General features: G+C 39.7%; 1 protein-coding gene across 5 annotated transcripts in view; it reads left to right on the forward strand.

The window, feature by feature from the left end:
• Positions 1-20,950, forward strand: part of LOC149263633 (uncharacterized) — a 313,839-nt gene that overhangs the window by 141,149 nt on the left and 151,740 nt on the right. For all 5 annotated transcript variants that reach the window (XR_016259290.1, XM_089426542.1, XM_089426545.1 and 2 more), the window contains exon 4: positions 12,279-12,398. Coding sequence is in view for 4 of the 5 variants with exons in the window: in XM_089426542.1 (XP_089282668.1) it covers positions 12,279-12,398 (120 nt within the window). In the remaining variant the exon portion in view is untranslated. The remainder of the gene's footprint in view (positions 1-12,278; positions 12,399-20,950) is intronic.

Genomic DNA, 20,950 nt, shown 5'->3' on the forward strand with positions numbered 1-20,950 from the left:
ATTGCCTAACATCGGAATGTACAGGTTATCCGCTTTAGAGAATGCAGAGATCAAGAAGCAGGTATAGGCGTTGCTCGCCAAAGGATTCATAAGGCCAAGCACATCACCATGCGGATCTCCAATTATCTTGGTGAGAAAGAAAGATGGCTCGTGGAGGATGTGCATTGATTATAGAGCATTGAATAAAATAACGATCAAGAATCGTTATGCTCTTCCTCGCATAGATGATCTATTGGATTAGTTGAAGGAAGTTGTTTACTTTTCTAAGTTAGACTTGCGTAGTGGCTACCATTAGGTCAGAGTTGCAGAACACGATGCATGGAACACTGCTTTCAAAACAAAGCAAGCGCTGTATGAATGGCTAGTTATGCCTTTTGGCTTAACTAATGCTCTTGCCACTTTCATGAGAGTAATGAATGATGTACTCAGGCCTTTTATTGATGATTTTGTAATTGTATATTTAGATGACATTCTTGTTTTTAGTAAACAATGGGAAGAACATTTGAAGCATGTAAAGCAGACTCTAGATGTTTTGAAAAAAGAAAATCTCTATGTTAAATTATCAAAATGTGAATTTGGCAAAACATCTTTGAATTATTTGGGTCATATTGTAGGGGGTGGTGAATTGAAAATAGATCCGAACTGGCCTAAACCCAAATCTGCTACAGAAGTTAGGAGCTTCCTAGGAGCAGCACAATATTGGAGAAAGTTTATTGCTAACTTTTCCTTGATTGCAGCTCCCTTACATGCTTTAACAGGATTGAACAAGGTGTTTTAGTGGGGAGGCAAACAACAAAAAGCCTTCAACACCTTGAAAGAAAAGATTAATACAACACCAGTACTAGCATTGCCAGATCTTCAAAGACCATTTGAGATTGAAATAGATGCCAGTGATTATGCCATGGGAATAGTGTTGATGCAACATGGTAAACCCATATGTTATCATTCTGAGACATTTAATTCTGCAGTAGTTAATTATCCCACATATGATAAAGAATTGTATGCATTAGTGCAGAGTGTGAAAAAGTGGAAACATTACCTATTGGGCAAAGAAACAATTATACATACTGATCATCAACCACTTCAATATTTGCACTCACAAACTAAATTGCAACAATCAAGACACTATAGGTGGATGGGTTTTCTACAACAATTTCATCTTGTCATCAGATATAAGAAAGGCATACACAATAAGGTTGCAGATATGTTATCAAGACCAATCATAAATGCATCTACTATACTTAAGCATAATTCAGTATTGCATGAAAGCTACATAGAACAATATGTTCAAGATGTAGATTTTAAAGATGTATATGCAAATTTAAGTCATGGCAAACAATTAGAAGAATTGGATTATCATGTTAAGGACCAACTCTTATATCATTTGGGAAAGTTATGCATTCCTCAAATTGAAAGAGTTAACATAATCCGAGAAGCACATATTTCATTAATATCAGGTCATTTTGGTGTAAGTAAAATAGTTGCACAGCAACAAAGATTCTGTTATTGGCCAAGAATGCATGAAACAGTTTCTAGATATATTAAAGGGTGTACCATGTGTGCTAGAAGCAAGTCCAACAATGGAAAACTAGGTTTGTACACTCCACTTCCAGTTCCTTCTCATCCTTGGGAAAGTGTTTCCATGGACTTTGTTGGGGGACTGCGAAAATCTAGAAAAGGTCATGAATATTTATATGTTATTGTGGACAGGTTCAGCAAAATGTGTATTTTAATACCTTGTAACAAGCAGATTACAGCTGAACAAACAACAAAGTTGTTCTTTCAGCATGTATGGGTTCATTTTGGGTTACCCACTTCTATTGTCTCTGACCGAGATTCCCGATTTTTTGGGAAATTTTGGTCAAGTCTATGGGAGTTAATGGACACCATATTGAAGAAGAGCACAACATTTCATCCACAAACAGATGGCCAAACAGAGGTGGTTAACAGGACAATGATCCAGTTGCTCAGGGGCTATTGCAGCAAGCATCCCAAGCTTTGGGATGAACATTTATGTTATGTGCAGCATGCTTACAACCGTGCTAAACACTCTTCTACACAAAGATCTCCTTTTGAGACTTGTTTTGGTTTTACACCAAGGTCTCCCTTGGATTTTGTCTTTAGTAAAGACATAGCAGTTGATGGACACAGTGATGTGGACAAAGCAACCAAGTTCATTGAACAGATCCAAGAAATTCACCAGGCAGTGTAGAAACATCTGGAAAGGAGCCAAGCCAAGTACAAGGCAAGGCATGATAAGCATCGAATTGAGCATCGCTTCCAAGTTGGTGATCAAGTCTGGATGTACATCATCAAAGACAGAATGTAAGGTGAAGGTAAGAAGCTAAAGCCAATAAGGTATGGGCCTTTCAAGATACTTGAGAAAATTGGTGAGAATGCTTTTCGCCTTGATTTGCCAACTTACATGCATATCTATTCAGTAGTTAATGCAGAGAACTTGAGACTATTTGAACCTTCATTGATTGAAGATCCCAAAGAGCAAAGTAAGTTGCCTTCTATTGATGATCTGTTGCCTGAATATCTCAATGAGTTGCAAGAAGATACAGTTCTGGACAAGAAGGTGAGAGCTACGCGCAGAGGGGATGTTGAGTACCTCAGAATTGGACTCAAAGGTTCAAAACCAAGCAGTGCAAGATGGATAGAGATGGGACAAGTGAGGACGCTGTATAGTCACTTGATTGATGCTTAAAAACCAACTTTTGGTGGTCCAAAAGCTGTTTCAGTGGGAAGGCGTGATCCAAAATGGATCCAAAAACCCTCTAAGTCTTCAAAAGCTTTCAAAAGATCAAAACTATTGCATGAGGAAGAACTCTTAAAAAGGCGGATAACACTGTTGAGAGGCAAAAACAAAGAGAAATCATTGAAAAATAGAGTATCGGCAGTTTAAAGTAACTTTGAATCGGAGCCGTCGAATCTAGCCGATCAACGGTCTAGATCTGATCGGCAAATCGCAATTGGCAGTGGCAAAGGGAGGCTATCGACGAAAACCACAAGGAATACGTGACAACGATCAGTGGGGTCAACGAGGACTGTCGATCAAGCACGCAGATCGATGGCCCACATTGCATCGCAATATCGCGTCGACAAACCATAGTGGAGCGATTACAATCGGCCAGGGGCATGTGTGATATGCGATTGCGATCGATCGCATCGCAATATCGCATCGGAACATTGCAACGGAGCAGGACCGATAGCCGGACCCGATAAAGATTATAAACAATGTTTGATATGATTTGAGATCCAGAAAACAAAGTTTTCCTTTGTAAATTGCATTTTCGTTGAATAAATGGAAAACCAAAGAAAATGCGCTGATGCGATATTACGGACTCGAAAGGGTTTATTAATGTTGTTATATATAATTTCAAGTCCGATAAAGCCATTTACGGGGTTTTTCAATGTTTTTAATGTATTCTCAATATAAAGAGAAATCACGATATGAGCGGGATTTCGGGTGGGCCAAGGGCGGTAAATGGTTTGGGCCGGGCTCTGCTCGATCCCATACATTCGCTGCCACGTGTCCAGGCTGAGGAGAGAGAAAACCACCCTCATCGGGCGGTTAACTCCCGTACGAAAGAGCCGCCCGAAATGGATCTCAACCGTTGGATCAAGACCTCTCAGATCAACAATGGAGATGCGATGTTGGCATACAGGCGGACTTGATAGGAGTTATAAGGCAAAACTTATAATATTTCAAATCTGATGAACAGTGATTTGGCAAATTTTCCTGTGTTTTGCAGCGTTTCTTTGTGTAAACAGAAAACAACCAATTTTGGGATTTCAAAGGCCCGATGACCCATTCCGTTATAGAACAGGTGGCCACCATCCCTGGAAGCGTTTAGCAATGGTTGCTAACGCTCAGAAAGGGATTTGAGCTGACAGAGGTCGGGAAGACAAAGAGCCCGAGAAGGAGAAATGAACAGACAACGCAGATTGGCTTTAAAGCCATAGATAAAGAGCAAACAGGGACAAGTAGTGCTGAGATAGAGCAGCAGAGACAGAGAGTCAGTGAGGAGAGTCTGTGTACTCAAAACAGACTTGGGGGATCCAAGTAAAGCCTTATTGTTTTGTATCTGTTGTGTGAGGCTCAAATTGAGCTCACTGTTGTAAAACTCTGTTTAGAAGACATAATAGAGAGGTCACCACTGAAGGCTGGACCAGGAGATGTAGCCCAGGGGTGTTGGGTGAACTCTTTATTAAACTTGTTGTGTTTATGTGTGTTGTCTATTATGTTTCTCTTACTGCTTCATTGTCTATGTATTTCGCAATTTTATCGATCCATTGCATAAAGTAACATAGGCATATCCATGCACATGTGTCTGTAATACCTTAATAGTTGTCTCAGATCATATAGCAGATCACATATTTATATTGATATCCAAGATGTACTATCATATGACATTAGGGCAATGTCATACATGATATTGCTAACCTCTATCATATAATTTGACATGGATCTTGTCCCTTATACAACAAGAGAAAAAACGAGCCACTGTGAGTATTGTAGGAGCCATACAATAGAAGATACATACAATCTGAATCACTGTAATATAATATCACTGACATACTATGCTACTGTAGTATAATACAATAGGGTGCCATTGTAATACAATATCGCGGACATACGATGCCATTATAATACAATCCAATACCATGTCACTGAAGTGCATTATTACTCTAATATGAGTCATACAATAAATCGAGTCACTGTACAGAGCGAATACATGCCACAAAGATATAGCGAATCCATGCCATAGAGATAGACAAATCCATTACATCGGTAGAGTGAATCCATTACACAGAGATAAACGAATCCATTACAAAGGTAGAGTGAATCCATTAAGCAAATCTATTATAGAGGTATAGCAAATCCATGCCACGGCAAAAATTCGACGAATCACAAAGCGATAATACAAGCCACCACATAATTTATCTGATCCAAGAATTGGTGCCACATAAACAATGTAATCCATGGAGTGCGAGTCATAAACAAAATCAAGAATCATAGAGATATACGATTGCATGAGCCACAATTTGAGTCACAGAGGAATAAGCGAGTCCATCGAGCCACTGTAGATGTAGACTTCAGAGATACAAGTATGAGCCATGAATACAAACCACTGTATATGATGAGAGTCGCTATAATCCACCACAAATGCAAACTAATAAATGTGATCTTGGGCACAGATGCAAGCCAATAACAGAGATCGAGCTTCTACTGGAAAATGTGAGTCTTCAATATGTGTTCTGAATTTGAGATACCAAGGCCCTAATTTATATTTGATTGCAACTGTGAAAGGTCATGATTCCTAGGCAGGCCAACATGAGGCTGACTTGAATATGGAGGTAGGATATGAAATCTAAATTTCCTTTTTTTTTAAAAATAAATTTTCTTTAATAAATGTTTGCCAAAATTTGTACCACAATAAATAATAAGAGTGCCCCAATTATAATAATATTTTTCTCTTTGGGGCAGTAGGGTTTATCTTGGGAAATTTGTCCCATAGTTGCCCAAATTTCAACACTCCTCATCTAGGAAGGAATTTCCATCACCATCATAAGTCTCAACTCGGATGACTCATCATTGCTGCATCATTTCTCATCTTGTCATATAAGAAGAATAATCCACAACAGACAGTAGGGGAGATCAAAATATCCTCCAAACCCTACAAGTCTCCAAGTTAAGTTGCATGACCTTCATCTCAGCTGCATCAACAAAACTTCCATCTCATCACTTCTCGTCTCAACTTGTCTCTCCTTTGATCATCAACTGAACAATGATGTCGCTATCTAAGGAAGAAGAATCATCATAGTGGAGCTCTGGCTTCCACCCTATATCCACCGAAAACAGGGGAGATTAATCTGCAACCCTATATCCGATCACCAATAGGCAGGATACAACTTACCATGAAAGGTAAGGATCACAACTATCCTATTGTCTGTTGATCTTACCACCTTGACCCTCAAGAATCAAGTGGTATAACACCTGCATCCACTACCATGGGGGAGATAGACACTTACCATGAGAGGTAAGGATTGGACACGCCCAAGTCTCCTCACCCATTGGCCAGATGGGTGGAAATCCCTACAAGCCCAACTTGTGGGTAGGATGCATACTGAGGTATAATCAGTAGGGGGAGATACACACTTACCATTGCTAGTATGCATCAGACACAACCCTGCAATGGCAATAGGGGAGATACACACTTACCATGAGGTAAGGATCAAACACACCTATTGTCCACGATTTCACTCAACCCCAGGAGCTCTTCGGCTCTATTCCTCTCCCTGGGAGCTCAAACAGGGGGGAAGAGCATAACTCAATGTTCTCGATCAGCGGTGACCCATTCCTGGGAGGGTCTCATCCACCAGTCCAGTTGTTCTATGAAGACCAAGAACTTCCCTTTTGGCAAAGGCTTGGTAAGAATGTATGCTATTTGCTCATCTGCGGAAGCCTCATTGATTCAGTTCCACAAAAAATCTATGTCAGAGCCTCACTGGTCCCTTTGCACCATATTTTGAATATAGTGATGTCTAATTTCAAAATGCTTGGACCAGTCATGAAACACGAGATTTTCAAAAAGTCAGATCTCATTCTTAATATCATAACATATCATAGTCGTGCCAAACACATGCTCAAACAACTCTTCCAAAGAGCTTTCTCAATCACACTGCCTCACAGCTAGTCATGCTAGCAACAATTTGCTTTGCCTCAGCCATACTCAAATCAACAAACTTTTGTTTCTGACTCATCCAGGAAATCATGGCAGACCCCAAGCTACAACATCACCCAAATGTGCTTTTCCTGTCAACAATATTTTTCAGTCTCATTCAGCATTGTTGTATTCATGAAGTCTGATAGTGTATCTTAGTCCATGATTAGTTGTTTCATGTAGATATCCCAATACATATCTAGGTTCTGTCTGGTTCGGAGTATATGATGCAAAGTATCCATTTGGCTGCCAAATCATCATGGGATCCATCAAATTTGAATCTGAGGAGAAGTCTTCTCTCAACTACTTTAGTGTAAATCATCATGCCAAATCTTTGTCAATATACTTCTCTTGACAAGGAAGTCCTTATCATCTCTTTATTATACTTCTAATCTCAGGTAGTCGATCATCAAGGCTCAGAGGTCAGCTCCCTTTGGCACTGAACACAAAGATGATTTGATCATGTTAGAAATAAATTGTTAGCATATATAAAACCAAACATCAAAGACATGGCTTCAACCTTGAAGAGAGGTCGGGGTGTGCATTAGGGGTCCATTAATCTAGGCATGCCAAATCTAGGGAACTAACTTGAGTCCATATTGAACTTTCTTCAATTTGTAATCATGAATGTCGTCTTATGTGCCTCAAATCCTTGAGGTAGCTCCAAGTAAGCTTCTTTCTTAAGTACAACATGAAGGAGGCCAAATTTACATACATCTGATTTTAATGCATCAGACAACTGGAGCCAAGATCTCATCAAAGTCCTCTCTTGTTGAGAGCATATTCCTTATCCTTGTTTAGTATCATGGGAGCATCTTACACTGCAACATCTTTGTCGACTTTAGAATTGTGCTTGCATGAAGGACATATTACTTCTCCTTATCTCGGAATATTTCATTGTTATATAATGGTTTGCAACTTTGCTCCCTCTAAGTAGGGAGCCTTTTCAATCATAGATATCAACCTGGAAGACTGCAATCCTTCCTTAAAAAAAAAACTAAGCTCTTGTCCATTTACACTCTAATCATGGGATGGCTTTGCATCCTTCTCATTCTTGATATTGAGGACTAGGTCCTTACATCTATCCGTTGTACTTGATGCCCCAGGAACAAAGCAAGAGAAATTATAGAAAAATGAATAAACATAATGAAACTGTACTTGGTGATGAGGCGGGACTGGCTTTCTTCTCTAGATATGAGAGCGGATCCTTCATTTTCCTGCACGAGCTTCCTCTTAGAGCTAACTTTTCTTGTAATGTTCTATATCTTGATGATCCCCAAGAAGGATCTACTTTTCTTGATCACATCCTCATCCAAGAAGTTAGAGGCATTCAAATACTCATGTAGGAAGAATAATCAATAGTCCAAAAATAATAAATCTAAACAAGAGTAGTGTCATAAATAAGATAACATAAGTCTTGAAAGTACTTATCTTCAACGCCGATTGTAGGAAGCTATCAACTCCCTCTTGAACTTGCAACATAGACCATCAACCATATGTCGAAGTCATCTGCAAATGCTTCCTCTTGAACACTACTTGTATCCTTGATTTTCTTCATCGACAACCAACCCAACTTATCACTTGTACAAGATGATCACTAGTTCTTGTATCTTATCATCTCTATTTAGGGTTTCTCTAAATTTGTTACAGGTACTTGAATAACCGAATGACTTCTTACTGATAAGGTTATATCATACTAGGCACTTTCCATATCAAGACCACTCCTAGGGTTTCTCCCAAGCCCTAGCTTTTATTTGTAAGAACAAAGGAATACCCTAGGGTTTCCTTGAAACCCTAACGCTCTTTTAGGTCTCTGCCATATTCATCCATTTCACTCTCCTTGGATCATGAACGTCATCATAGGTGTCTTCACAGGGGTGATCTCAATGACTTTTCTTTAGCCCAACTCTGATACCATGTTAATTTTTAGGGCTAGATTGTTCTTTGCTTTAGATAATTGCAATCTTCAATCTTTTCATCATTTACATATTACGTTCACCCCATAACATCATAACATTATTAACGATTATGTGGAGAGAACAATAACATCAACAATGTAGTGGAACAGTAAAGAACAACAAAAGAGAAGCATGCACAATAGGGACACTAGGATTTAGGTCAGAGACCAGGACAAAACCCCACAAGGGGGTGTTGACCACACTTGTGTCAACAATCCAAGAGGTATAGTACAAAGTAGTGGATTAAAATTTTTCAGATCATTGTCATCATTCAACATCATTTTTATCATTGTAAACCTAAATTTTGCAAGTTTATGTCGTAAATGATTCTAGTATGGCTATTAAGCCATGTAATAACACATAGGTAAGCCTATGATTCTTCTCAAAAGGTTTAATCCTAGAGAGTTTTTAACCTCCCCGAATCATGTGTGTTTGTAAACACAGATAATCGACAAAGTTTTTCTTGCATATATACGCCAAAGCTAGGGTGGAATTCCTTGACGAAGTCTTAGGTGAGTCCTAGTGTTTATCGAGTCTATGTATTTTTCATACTAGATCATGTGCCTTGTCTCATAATTGGGTAATGTATTGAGGGTCTATGTCAAATGTGTATTTCCCGTTCTAAGGGTTGAATTAAATTGTAATTATTTAAGGTAAAAGTGTGTCTAGGAACAATTTAGTGCATGGTTATTCATATTCGGACCTTGGTGGTTAAGTCAAAGTGATTTTTTTGAGGATATTAGTCCAAAATATTATTTTTTGGATTAGTAAAAAAGGGTTTTTAAGAGAAATTCGAATTTTTCCTCAAAATAAAAGAATAAAATTAAATCGACGGTGGAGATCAAGTTATTTCGAAAGAGAAATAGATGGATGAGATTATTTTGACGAGGATCGGACTAACTAGCCGTTGTTTTCCACTTGGAGGGGTTTTCTTCTCTCATTTTCTATATAAGGAAGCTATCAAGCTCCTCATTTCATCTTTGGATGATGTAACAATTATCTGATGTACTGAGCAGGGCTTTGTTGGAATTTCTTTGCACTTAATAAAAAGTCTTTGGGGTTCAATTCAAGGTGTCTCTCATTTGCTGATCTGTGGTATGTGTTGGATGTTTTATTGATATGCTTTGAACTATAACATTGATTATTATTTCAATTGCCAATAGTAGGAACATCTATTGGTACAAGTATCTTGCCTTAGGTGTTGGGCTAGAGTAAGCATTCTAGATCTAGCAAAGTCTGGTAGGTATCTCCAGGCTTATAGATCTATTGTGTGAATCAAACCCCTTTTGTTTAATAATCTATCATTTGAAGTGCATTGAGTTACAGGTTGCTCCAACCCTTGGCCTCCAAGTTCACAGACTGTGAGGGGATCACACCCTTGTTTGGCTCCAAGTCTTGATCTAACAAAAATCTTATGCAAGAGGGCTTTGCCAAAATTTTAAAATTATTTTCTCACTATCTGCAAATTTATTTACTTGTGCCATAGAGTTTAATATGCTAATGACAACAAATTTTATCTTTTAAATAGTTGTAAATATTTGTAAATTATTTTTCCACTAACCCTTGTATTTTAAAATACTATTTTTTTTTTAATATTGGGGTTTTATTTCAATTTTTGTATATATTGGGGTTCTTGGGTCTTCTCTATTTCATTTGTGTAGGTGATAGCTCAGGGGTTTGAAGCAGAAATCAATTTCTAGGCCAATCATTCAAGAGGATGAGGTTGATCTAGGCCCTAGAGGTTAAGATCTAGCCTCTTCATGCTATATTTCCTCAACGTCTAGCTAAAAGAAGGGGGCCACAACTGCTGGAGGTGAATTTCATCATTTGTTTGGGGCTATTTTTGTAGGGGTGCTGTGAGGGTTTTTAGCCTCTTAGAGGCTAGCCACAGGCCTTGTAAGGCCTTTTCTCCTTGGCCGCAGCCCCTAGGGGCCTTCTTTTGCTACCTGCAACCCTCGTGGGGGCTTATTACCCTAGCAGCAGCCCTTTAGGGCTTAGCCGCAGGCCTTTGTGGCCTTTCTTGGGCAGCCACAAGCCTTTTTGCCCTTTGTTTTGGCAGCGGCAGCCCTTTGGAGGCCTATCCCTGCTAGTCGCAGCCCCTAGAGGGGCTTTCACTCCTAGCCGCAGCCCTTGTGGGCTTCTTTGTGGGTGGCTGCAGGCATTAGAGGGCTTGTAGCCCTATTTGGGAAATTTTCTCCTTGTTTCAGTCTTGTATTGGCCTACTTGTGGGCTTTTGCAGCCTATTTTGACACTGATCTTTGTTTTGCAGGCTCATGGTAAGTTGACAAGGGTTTCAAGAATGATTTCTAGATTTTTTTGCCATTGAATCCTTGATTTTTTGAAGCTAACAATTGGTTTTGTAGGCTCTGTCACTCATTGAGGGAGTTTTCAAGGGCTCAAGCCCTCTCTAGCCCATCAACCAGCCCTAGAAGCACTAGCCGTCCTCATTAAAGGGCTGATACATCACTTGGTTTGAGGTTTGTAGATCTAATATTGGTGTTGCAGGTGTTAGGAGGACTCTAAGTGCACTAAAAATCTGATCTAGCCATCTTACAAGGCCTTAAGGCCAAGGGTTTGCCCTCTAACCTTATCTCCTCCCTCACTGTTTTGGATCAGATCTGAAGTCATCTCATAACAGTGGTGAAATCTCTGAATACACATCCTAAATAACCCCTAAAATACATTAACATAAGCCTATAATCATCATACATTTAATCTCAAGTGATGTCATTGCATTTGTGGTGTTCTATGTGATTTTGGAGGGCTGTCATATGGTTTATAAATTATAAGGTCTGATATGTGCTTTTATAACTCTGATATAAATCATATCAGTAATAAAAGGGACATTTTAGGATCCTCTAAATTCATAAGAACTCATTTTGAAGTTTTGAAGCATCATTTCTCTTGTCTTAAGTTATTGGCAAAGTGATTTAAGTTATATGGCATTTGACTTGTGACCTTGGGCTTACAATGGTGCATGAATATAAAGGGTACCCCTTCTAGCATAAGGGGTAACATGTCCCAAAATACTGAATACAAATAAAATATCAAACAACAAAAACATCAAGGGGAGGTTGAAATGACTGTGATGCTTTCTAGAAAATGGGGATTGGCCAAAAATACTTAAGATAGTTCTGTGAGTGAGCTTGGTATGGAAAATGTTGTTACGTTTTCTTTTTGTCACATTTCATTTTCTTATAACTTTTTTCCTCTTTAGATTGCCTTACTTGAAATTTTGAGCTTTTTGGTTATCTGTGTTGATTCTGGAAAATGTTTTTCTTTTATGATTTTGGCATTGTATTGAAAGATGCATAGAATGGTTCATGGATGACATCTGTTTAGAGATTGAACCAACTGGCATTGTAGATTTTTTAAAGCATACTAGATTGGAAGTTAACGCATGGCAAAGATTATATCTTGGATGTTAGAATTGATAAAATTTGGTTCTCACAAATTCTGAAGTATGTCTAGTTGATTTTAATTTTATGGCCATATATCAAAGCATGCATTCATTGCTTACTTTTGCATTGGTTGAAGTTATATAAAACTAGTTTCTTTTGTGCTTGAACTTTAAGAAAACATTTTGCAGGGTTCTCATGACGATGCCGCAACAAAGACACTCACAGGAAACATGTTGAGCAATAAAGAAGTGGAAGCTCGTAGAAAGAGAACTCAGTTAGGTGACAAAACAAACATGTCAGTTGATAAAGTAAGTATGAGATATATGGTTGATATTTTATTGTGTTTTATTAGTCTTGGGAGATATCTTTAATTTTTGTTACTCTAAATGATGTATGAAAATAAATTCTTGCTTCGCTTTTATATAATGAAGCTGTTGGCTTAGTTCATAATGGATTAATGATAAAAATGAATAGAAGCCATATGTTAGTATTCAACATATTAGCTCCGAAATCTGTACTTCAAGTGGTAAAACCCTAAAACACAACCGCAACCCGAGGGGAACTGGAAGGCTTCCCACTGTGGCCACAATAGTGCTTCTTCTCACTTTAGGCCAGCTCTTCTCAGGCGCAAGGGGGGCTTCACTAAATAAATGTATGATATACTCTATAGAAAAGGATGATTGTCGGTTGCTAAGAATAGTATCAGCCTAAGGGTTATGGAGTCAAAGAATACAAACAAAGAGGGCTTGACAACATGTAGAAGAAGACATAGTCAACCTAACAACAATGTGCCATGACTAATCCAAGTAGATCTTTTAGGTTATGAGAGTAAATGCGGTCCCTTATGCAAGATGCACAATCAACATTAAGATTATGTAGCCAGTAGATAATCTGCAAGTATAGAGTATTGAAGGAAGCACCATAGCATAAGATTAGAACGAAAAGAATCAAGCAAGACAGCCTTAAAATCAATGGACATCCCAAGCTACAAGTTTCCACTTGAATAACAACCTTATAGAATGAAATTAGCCACTAACATGTGCCACACTACATTGGATGTCTTAGAAATCATTAGAGAGTAGTTTGGTGATTTACATTGGAAACATGGATGGTTTGAAATTTCTGTTTATCATGGTTAGACACGTCTGTTTATGTCAGTTTTGGTTTAGTCCTAGGTAATTTTCAACTTTATTGAGGAATGGAAAATGATTAAATTTTCCATCATGGTTAAATTCTGAAATATATTCTTTTTGTGGCTCTCCTCTAGGGGTTAGTAGAATTAGCACAACAAAAGGTGTTTTCTTTAGAGCACTGGTGCGTGGGAATTATGTTTCTTGATGAATTTTTGGTGCGTTAGAATTTAGAAGAGCAATCTGTTAGTAAATTTTGAATGATGAGAGAATGTATGCATGTTGAGTCAACTTATGGCCTGCTTGCCCATATGACACTCAATAGGTATACTAGTTAGCAATCTGGTTATCGATGCAAGCTCCTATTCTAGTACAGAGACTGTACTTCTTGTTACCCATCCACATGCATGGTAAGTTGGTAACCTAGGAGAAAATTTTTCTCCTATCATGCAGCTTGCCAGCCAGCAACCCCTACCATGGTCCACAGATAGCTAGCATCAAATGCCTCTTTCTCATTTTCCTGTCAGTACATTTATTTCTCTAACCTACTCATCCTATGAAGGTGGGTCATCTATTGTGAGGTACATTAACCTTTTTTTTGCATACAACTGCTTTCTTTTAATGGTGCATGAATGTAAAGTTACCCCAACTAGTATAAGGGGTAACAAGTCCCAAAATATTGAATGCAAATAAAATATCAAACAACAAAAACATCAAGGGGAGGTTGAAATGACTTGACGCTTTCTGGAAAATGAGGATGAGCTAAAAATACTTAAGGTGAGTTCTGTGAGTGAGCTTGGCATGGAAAATTGTTAATTTGGGATAACAATGGTATGTTCTATGCTTTAGCACAATTTACTTCAATGTTCCTTATCAGCCCAATGACAATTTCCAATTATTTCCAGTAGCAATCACATTAACTTAAACACATTGATAGTAAATGCAGATAGAACATAAAAACATGTGCAGAAGACAAGCCAAGACAAGAGGACACAAGATTTGGCGGATGCCAGGGAAAAACCCCAATGTGGGGAAAACCCTTTGATCAAATCTTCTTATTATTATTCAATAGTTCAGCAGAGAGAGAGAGTACAAATATCAAATTTACTTGCCCAAAACAGTCCTGTCAAAATCAACAGTCAACTGCAGCCCTAACCAGAAAGTCAATGTTGGTCAAAGCAGCTCAAAAATGTCCTCCAAGCAGCTTGGTCAACAACAGTCCAATTCGGCCTTCTAGGAGAGTCAAAGTCAGCACAAAACAGTTCGGTCAAACCCAGTCAAAGGAGAGATAAGCACTGCTGTAATTTCTGCGGTCAAATGTGAAGTCAATGCTGAAGTCAACCCTGGTCAAACTGTTCCAAACTCGTTGATTTCTGTGCCAATAAATGCGGCCTCAAAGGATCGAAATTCTGCCTTCAAAACGCAGTCAAAATTCCGTCAAACAACAAGGGTCACCACTGGTCAACGCTGTTCTATAACCCTAAATTTTCGGCCAGCAAACAGTCCCAAAAGTTCAGCCTCCTGCCACACTTGCGAAGAAGAGAGACGCTGTCCTTAAGCTGTACTACTACTAACCAATCATGAGAGGAGAGAGGTGTGTGATGAGTGATGTCCAAATGAGAAGAGAGGTCACTCCTACTTATACAATTCATTGAGGGTGTGGAGACACATCTCTTGGGCTTTATTTGACTGAGGCCGACCTTGACAATTTGTGCATGAGAGAGAATAAATTCAAAATTCCACTTCCGCTTGTCAGAATGAGATGATCTTTATATCAAAATTGGACCTCTCGAAAAGAGGAATCCAATGCAATAATCATCTCCATCATATGAGCTGTCCTAAGGTGAAATTTGTTGAAGTTTCTAATTTTCCTTAGCTAGAAACCCTTCATGCACTTTTTCTGATTTATTCCTACCTACTTGTTATTTTTTTCTTTAACAAGTTATTTACAAAGTAAATACTGAAAATAAACACCAGTGCATGCTCAACATATTACAGATCAGCAACTAAAAGAAACAAGAACAAACACACCACATGACACCATTATTTTGGACCAATGTCCCCGGAAAAATCCAATGCGGGAAAACCGGTGTAGCTATCTGAGGGTTTTTTTATTAAGCAATATCAGAGTACAATCTGGGTGCCGAAACTGGCCTAACCAACAAAGAATTTCCTTAGTAGCTATACCTCACAGTTTGAGAGGAATCTCTTGGTTGAAACCCCGGAAAATCCTTCGAGTGGCTCCTCAGCACAAAACTGCTTCTGCAACCCCAGCATCTGCCCAATCTGGACTACGTCAGCCTCTCTCTGTCTCACGCTGGCCCTGCGTCAGCCCCAGGGGGCCCTGCGTAAGCTCTGGGGGCCTCTGCGTCTAGCGCAACACTTGGCTGCCTTTACGTGAGCCCTTGCTGGCTCTGCGTCACCCTCCTTGGCTGCTGCGCTGCTCTCCTAGCACAATCTCTGCCTTCTCTGTTTCTCTGTACTCAATGCCCCTTAGCAACTCTCCCGATCATTGATTCTATCTCTCTTAGCAAACCCTACTCTAGAGAATAGAATTACTGATCATTTGGTGTGCTCTCTAAGTGACCCTCAAGCCTCCTCTTATACTTTTCCTGTTAACATCTCAATGGCCGAGATTAAGTCCCTAATCAACGGCTAAGATTAGATCTGGCTTGATCCATGTCTTTTAGACCACTCTAACATAGATTCATATTAATACACATTAATATTTTATTTTCCCGAAGTTTAGACTTAGGGATTCCATTAAAAATATTAATTATTTTAATATCTTTTGATCTGTTTAGACTCTGTCCAAACCCTTTCTGGGTATTAGAGATCTCATGTGCCCCAACCTATCCACCAAATTTCGTGGCTAGAGCACATCCGATGCTACTCCGAATCAACAAAATTTGGCCCTAGTTTCCAATTTTAACGCTCCCTCTCAAGTAGGGAGAATTCCACCTGCCAATCCATCTATCATCATCATGCCATCATGGACCATCTCTGTGATCACTGCTCTGCTATGTTGAACCATGAAATAATAATGAAGAAGTGATCGAGAGTGAGTCATACAATCATACCACTCTCCACTGACAGAAGTCAGTCCTTGATGCCAGATCAAGTTGTTGACTGCCATGCATCCTAGTCAACCATGAAGTAATAATGAAGAAGTGATCGAGAGTGAGTCATAAGATCATACCACTCTCCACTGACAAAAGTCAGTTCTTGATACTAGATCAAGTTGTTGAACACCATGCATCCTAGTCATAGGGAGTACGACAGTACACGATGCGTCCATTGGTAGTGCTATGGTGCCTAACCGTCTTTTCCCAACTCATTGGCCAGATGAGAGGTACTTCCCATGAGTCCCAGACTCCATGGGTAGGATGTGTGCTGGGGCATCGGCAGGAGAAGGTGAACCACTCATTCTGTGCATATGTCAATCGTAGGGGAAAGTGAACCACTCACCCTACGTACATGTGTTTGCAATGGTAGGGGAAGGTGAACCACTCACCCTACACACATGTCAACCATCATGGGGTATCACGGGGGTGAACCACTCACCCTGTATCTAGCGCACCACTAGGGGAAGTTGAACCACTCACCCTATGGTTGCTCATAGCTCCAAGAAGTACCCCAAGCCTCTAGGAGCTCCCAAAAGCTCAGTGTCCAACTCATACGAGACCCTCATAGGAGGGTCGTTCCATGACTCCATGTCTCTCTCGGAAGGTTAAGAATTTGACCTTCCCCAAAGGCTTTGTGAGAATGTATGTGACCTGCTCATATGTTCTAATGTGTTGGAGCCTTATTGCTCTCCATTGTACCATATCCCGGATGAAGTGGTACTTGATATCAATGTGCTTGGAGTGCTCATGGAACACAAGATTCTTTGATAGGCGAATCCCACTATGGTTGTTGCAGAAGATCACGGTGGTATCCAGCACGTGCTCAATTAGCTCACCGAAGAGATTCCTCAACCAAACAACTTCATAACAGGCCATATTCGCAGTAATGTATTCGGCCTTGGCAGTGCTTAAAGCAACTGATTTCTGCTTCCTGCTTTTCCAAGATATTGAAGCAGACCCCAAAGAGAAGCAACACCCGGACGTGCTCTTACAATCCATCACACTGCCAACCCAGTTAGCATCTGAATATCCATGTAGCCTCAAGTTCCCGATAGTGTATCTTAGTCCATAGTGGATTGTGCCCAGAGATATCTCAAGAGATTCTTAGCAACAATCCAATGAATGTGATGAGGCTCGACCATAAATTGACTCAACGTGTTCACAATGAAGAATATGTTAGGACGGGAGTTGGCCAAGAACATCAAGGTCCCCACAAGTTGACGATACTTGGAAGGGTTCACTAATCCAGGCCCAACAACACTTCCACATAGCTTCTTGAACTTGAGTTCCATCGGAGTTGATACAGACTTGCAGTCCACCATCCACATCTCTCAAGTAGATTCACAATTTATTTTCCTTGAGAAAGGAAAACCTCACCCGGATTTTGCCAGACCTGCAGTCCTAGGAAGTAGTGCATCAGTCCTAGGTCCTTCATTTCGAATTCGAAAGCCAACTCCCTCTTGCATTGATGAATGAGAGGGTCATCACCTGTTAGAAAGAGATCATCCACATAAAGGACTAGAATGAGATGCCTGTCCTTTTCCACCTTGAAGTACAGGTTTGGGTCAACATCGCTCCCTATAAATCCTAGCTTCATAAGATAGCTACCAATCCTCTCATATCAAGCCCTGGGGGCTTGCTTCAACCCATAGAGGGCTTTCTCAAACTTGCATACATGTGTCTTACGATCTTGAACTTTGAATCCTTCAGGTTGTTCTACATAGACTTCCTCCTTAAGTGAGGCATGCAAGAAGACAGTTTTGACATCCATCTGGTATTGCTCCATCCTTGTGAGGCAACAAGGGTTGTGATCGAATAAATGGTGGTATATTGGGCAACCGGTGCAAATATTTCATCATAGTCTACTCCTTCCTTTTGAGAGAAGCCTCGAGCAACAAATTTGGCCTTGAACTTTTCAACACTCCCACCAGCTCTATGCTTGATTTTGTGGAACCATTTTGAAGTGACCACTGACTTGTCCTTGGGTCTAGGAACCACATCCCAGACATCATTCTTCATGATCGAATCATACTCCTCGTTCATCGCATCCTTCCAAACTTGGTGCTTCATGGCTTCTTCGAATGTACCAGGCTCAGATTGTACAGTGGTACTCATGGCAGCTAAGTGACTTTGGTACCTGTTCGACTTCTTGCTTTCACGAAATGTCACCCTTGGTGCAATATGTTTCTCAGCATCTTCACGAGTATCTTTGAGCCACAAATGTCTTTTTCTTGAAGTAGTGGGCTCACGAGGAGGTGGATCAATGGGATCCATCAGACCTTCAACGTTGGGCATCAGATCATCAGTCGGAGGCTCATCCTGCTTTCTTGCATCATCATCATTATTGTCCTTGCTAGGGATAAGAAGATCTTAGACTTTCCTAAGCGAAAAATCTTCATCAAAAGTGACATCATGACTTATCTCCACTTCCCTTTGACCAGGCACATAGATTATATATGCCTTCAAAGTTTCACTGTAGCCCACAAACATTCCTTTCTTCCCAGATGCATCTAGTTCGTTTCTTTTCTCTTTCGGCACATGAAAATATACGGGACAACCAAAAATTCTAAAATGAGAAACATCAGGTTTCTTACTAGTGAAAACTTCTTCGGGTGTCTTGAAGTCCAATGCTTGATGTGGACATCTATTTTTAACATACACATTGGTGTTGGTAGCTTCTCCCCATAAGAACTTTGGCAGACCTTGGTCATGAAGCATGGCATGGGTGACTTCTATGATAGTTTGATTCTTCCTTTTGGCAATAACATTTTGTTCAAGAGTATATGCAGTAGTGGTCTCCCTCTTAATGCCAGCTTCTGTAAAATAGTCATTGAATTCACGTGAGTGATATTTTGTCCTATTATCTGTCGTCAATATTTTGATATTCTTCCCTGTTTGATTCTCGACCAAGGCTTTGAAAGAGCGGAACCATTTGAACACTTCGTCCTTCTTCTTTAAGATATAGATCCATGTTTTGCGAGAGAAGTCATCCACAAAAATTAGCATAGTACAAATATCCACCCAAAGATGTCAGGGAAACATACTTGATAGATCCAAATGAACCAATTGAAGAATATCAGAAGTTTGAGTTTCACTTGAGGGGAATGGTACCCTTGTATGTTTTCCAACTTCACAACCCTGATAAACACCTTCGTGATTTAAGTTGAATTCGGGTATATCTGTGATCATCTTCCTTACATCAGGTAAGGCTTTATAATGAAGGTTAGCAAATCTTCGGTGCGATAATTCGGATTGAAGAGAAGTATCACAAATCATTGCTCCCAACGGACTTCCTCCAACCTGATAGAGACCTTCAACCCTGAATCCAAGAGTGAACGCATCTCAGGTTCCTTTGCCAAACACGAACCTTCCCATCAATGAATGTCACCTTGAAACCTTTATCTTCCATCGCAGAAATAGAGACCAAGTTCTTTTTCAGATCAGGTACATACAACACTTCTTGTAAATGAAGGGTTTGACCTTGATTTAAGTGAAGAGTAACAGTCCCAATTCCTTTCACGGGATAAGTGGCATTATCCCCAAGTATAATCTCCATATTCGTCTTCTTTTCAATCAAGTTTGAGAGAGCCTCTTTGTACCCAGTGAAGTGCCTTGAGGCACCACTATCAATCAACCAATGATCTAATGTATCCGGAGGAGAGGCGGTGGTGAGGGCAAAAATAAGATAAAATTATTTTTGCTTTTCACCAACATTAACTTCTTCATACCTGGAGTTTCTCAACTTCTTGGGAGGACGACCATTTCCATTTCGAGCAACATCGAGCATTCGTCTTTCCTTTGTTGTTGAACCTGTTGTTCCTTTGATTGCCATTGCCCTTGTAGTTGTTATTATGGTTGTCATCATCTCTTGGAGTATCATTCTTGTGCAAACACTTTCTAGCAAAATGTCCAAACTTGTTGCAATTGAAGCATCTTCCTTTTCTTCCTTCTTTGAATCCCAACTTGAACCCTTGACCTTGTCTTCTTGGACCAACATTGTTCTTCCTCTTAGCATGAGTGGAGAAGGTAGTAGGATTGTTTCCATTGGAGAGCTTGTCTCTTTCCATCATCCTTATTTCTTCTTGAGTGCATCTAGCCAATAATTCATCAAATCCCGGAATCCTGTCATTGTTGAAGATGGTAGTGTTGAACACATCCCATTCTCTTCTAAGGCCTCCAAGTGCAATAAGATGAGCTCCCTATCACCAATGACTTCCGCAATAGATAGGAGATCATTCTTGATCTTGGTAATTCTCATGAAGTAGGATTAAATGGATTCTCCTCTATCCATCTTGATGTCTTTCAACTTGTTCTTGAGAAAAAGAACGTGATTTGCATTATTTACTTTGAACATCCCAACCAGCTTGTCATACATCTCATTAGATGTTTCCAAATCAGAAATATAGGCAGCCAAAGGCTTGTGAATAGAATCAACTATAATTTTCCTAGCTTTAACCTCACCTTTCTTGTACTTTGTTTGTGCAGCTACGGATGCATTTGAAAGAGACTCCACTACTCTTCCTTTGTTATAGTCCATGGCATCATTTTCTTCCAATCTCAAATCTAGAGACATCTTCCATGTATGATAGTCGGATTTGTCCTTAA

This window comes from Pinus tabuliformis, chromosome 6, assembly GCF_031772625.1.
Source record: "Pinus tabuliformis cultivar Carrire ecotype Pingquan chromosome 6, CPIR1, whole genome shotgun sequence".
NCBI lineage: Eukaryota > Viridiplantae > Streptophyta > Pinopsida > Pinales > Pinaceae > Pinus > Pinus tabuliformis.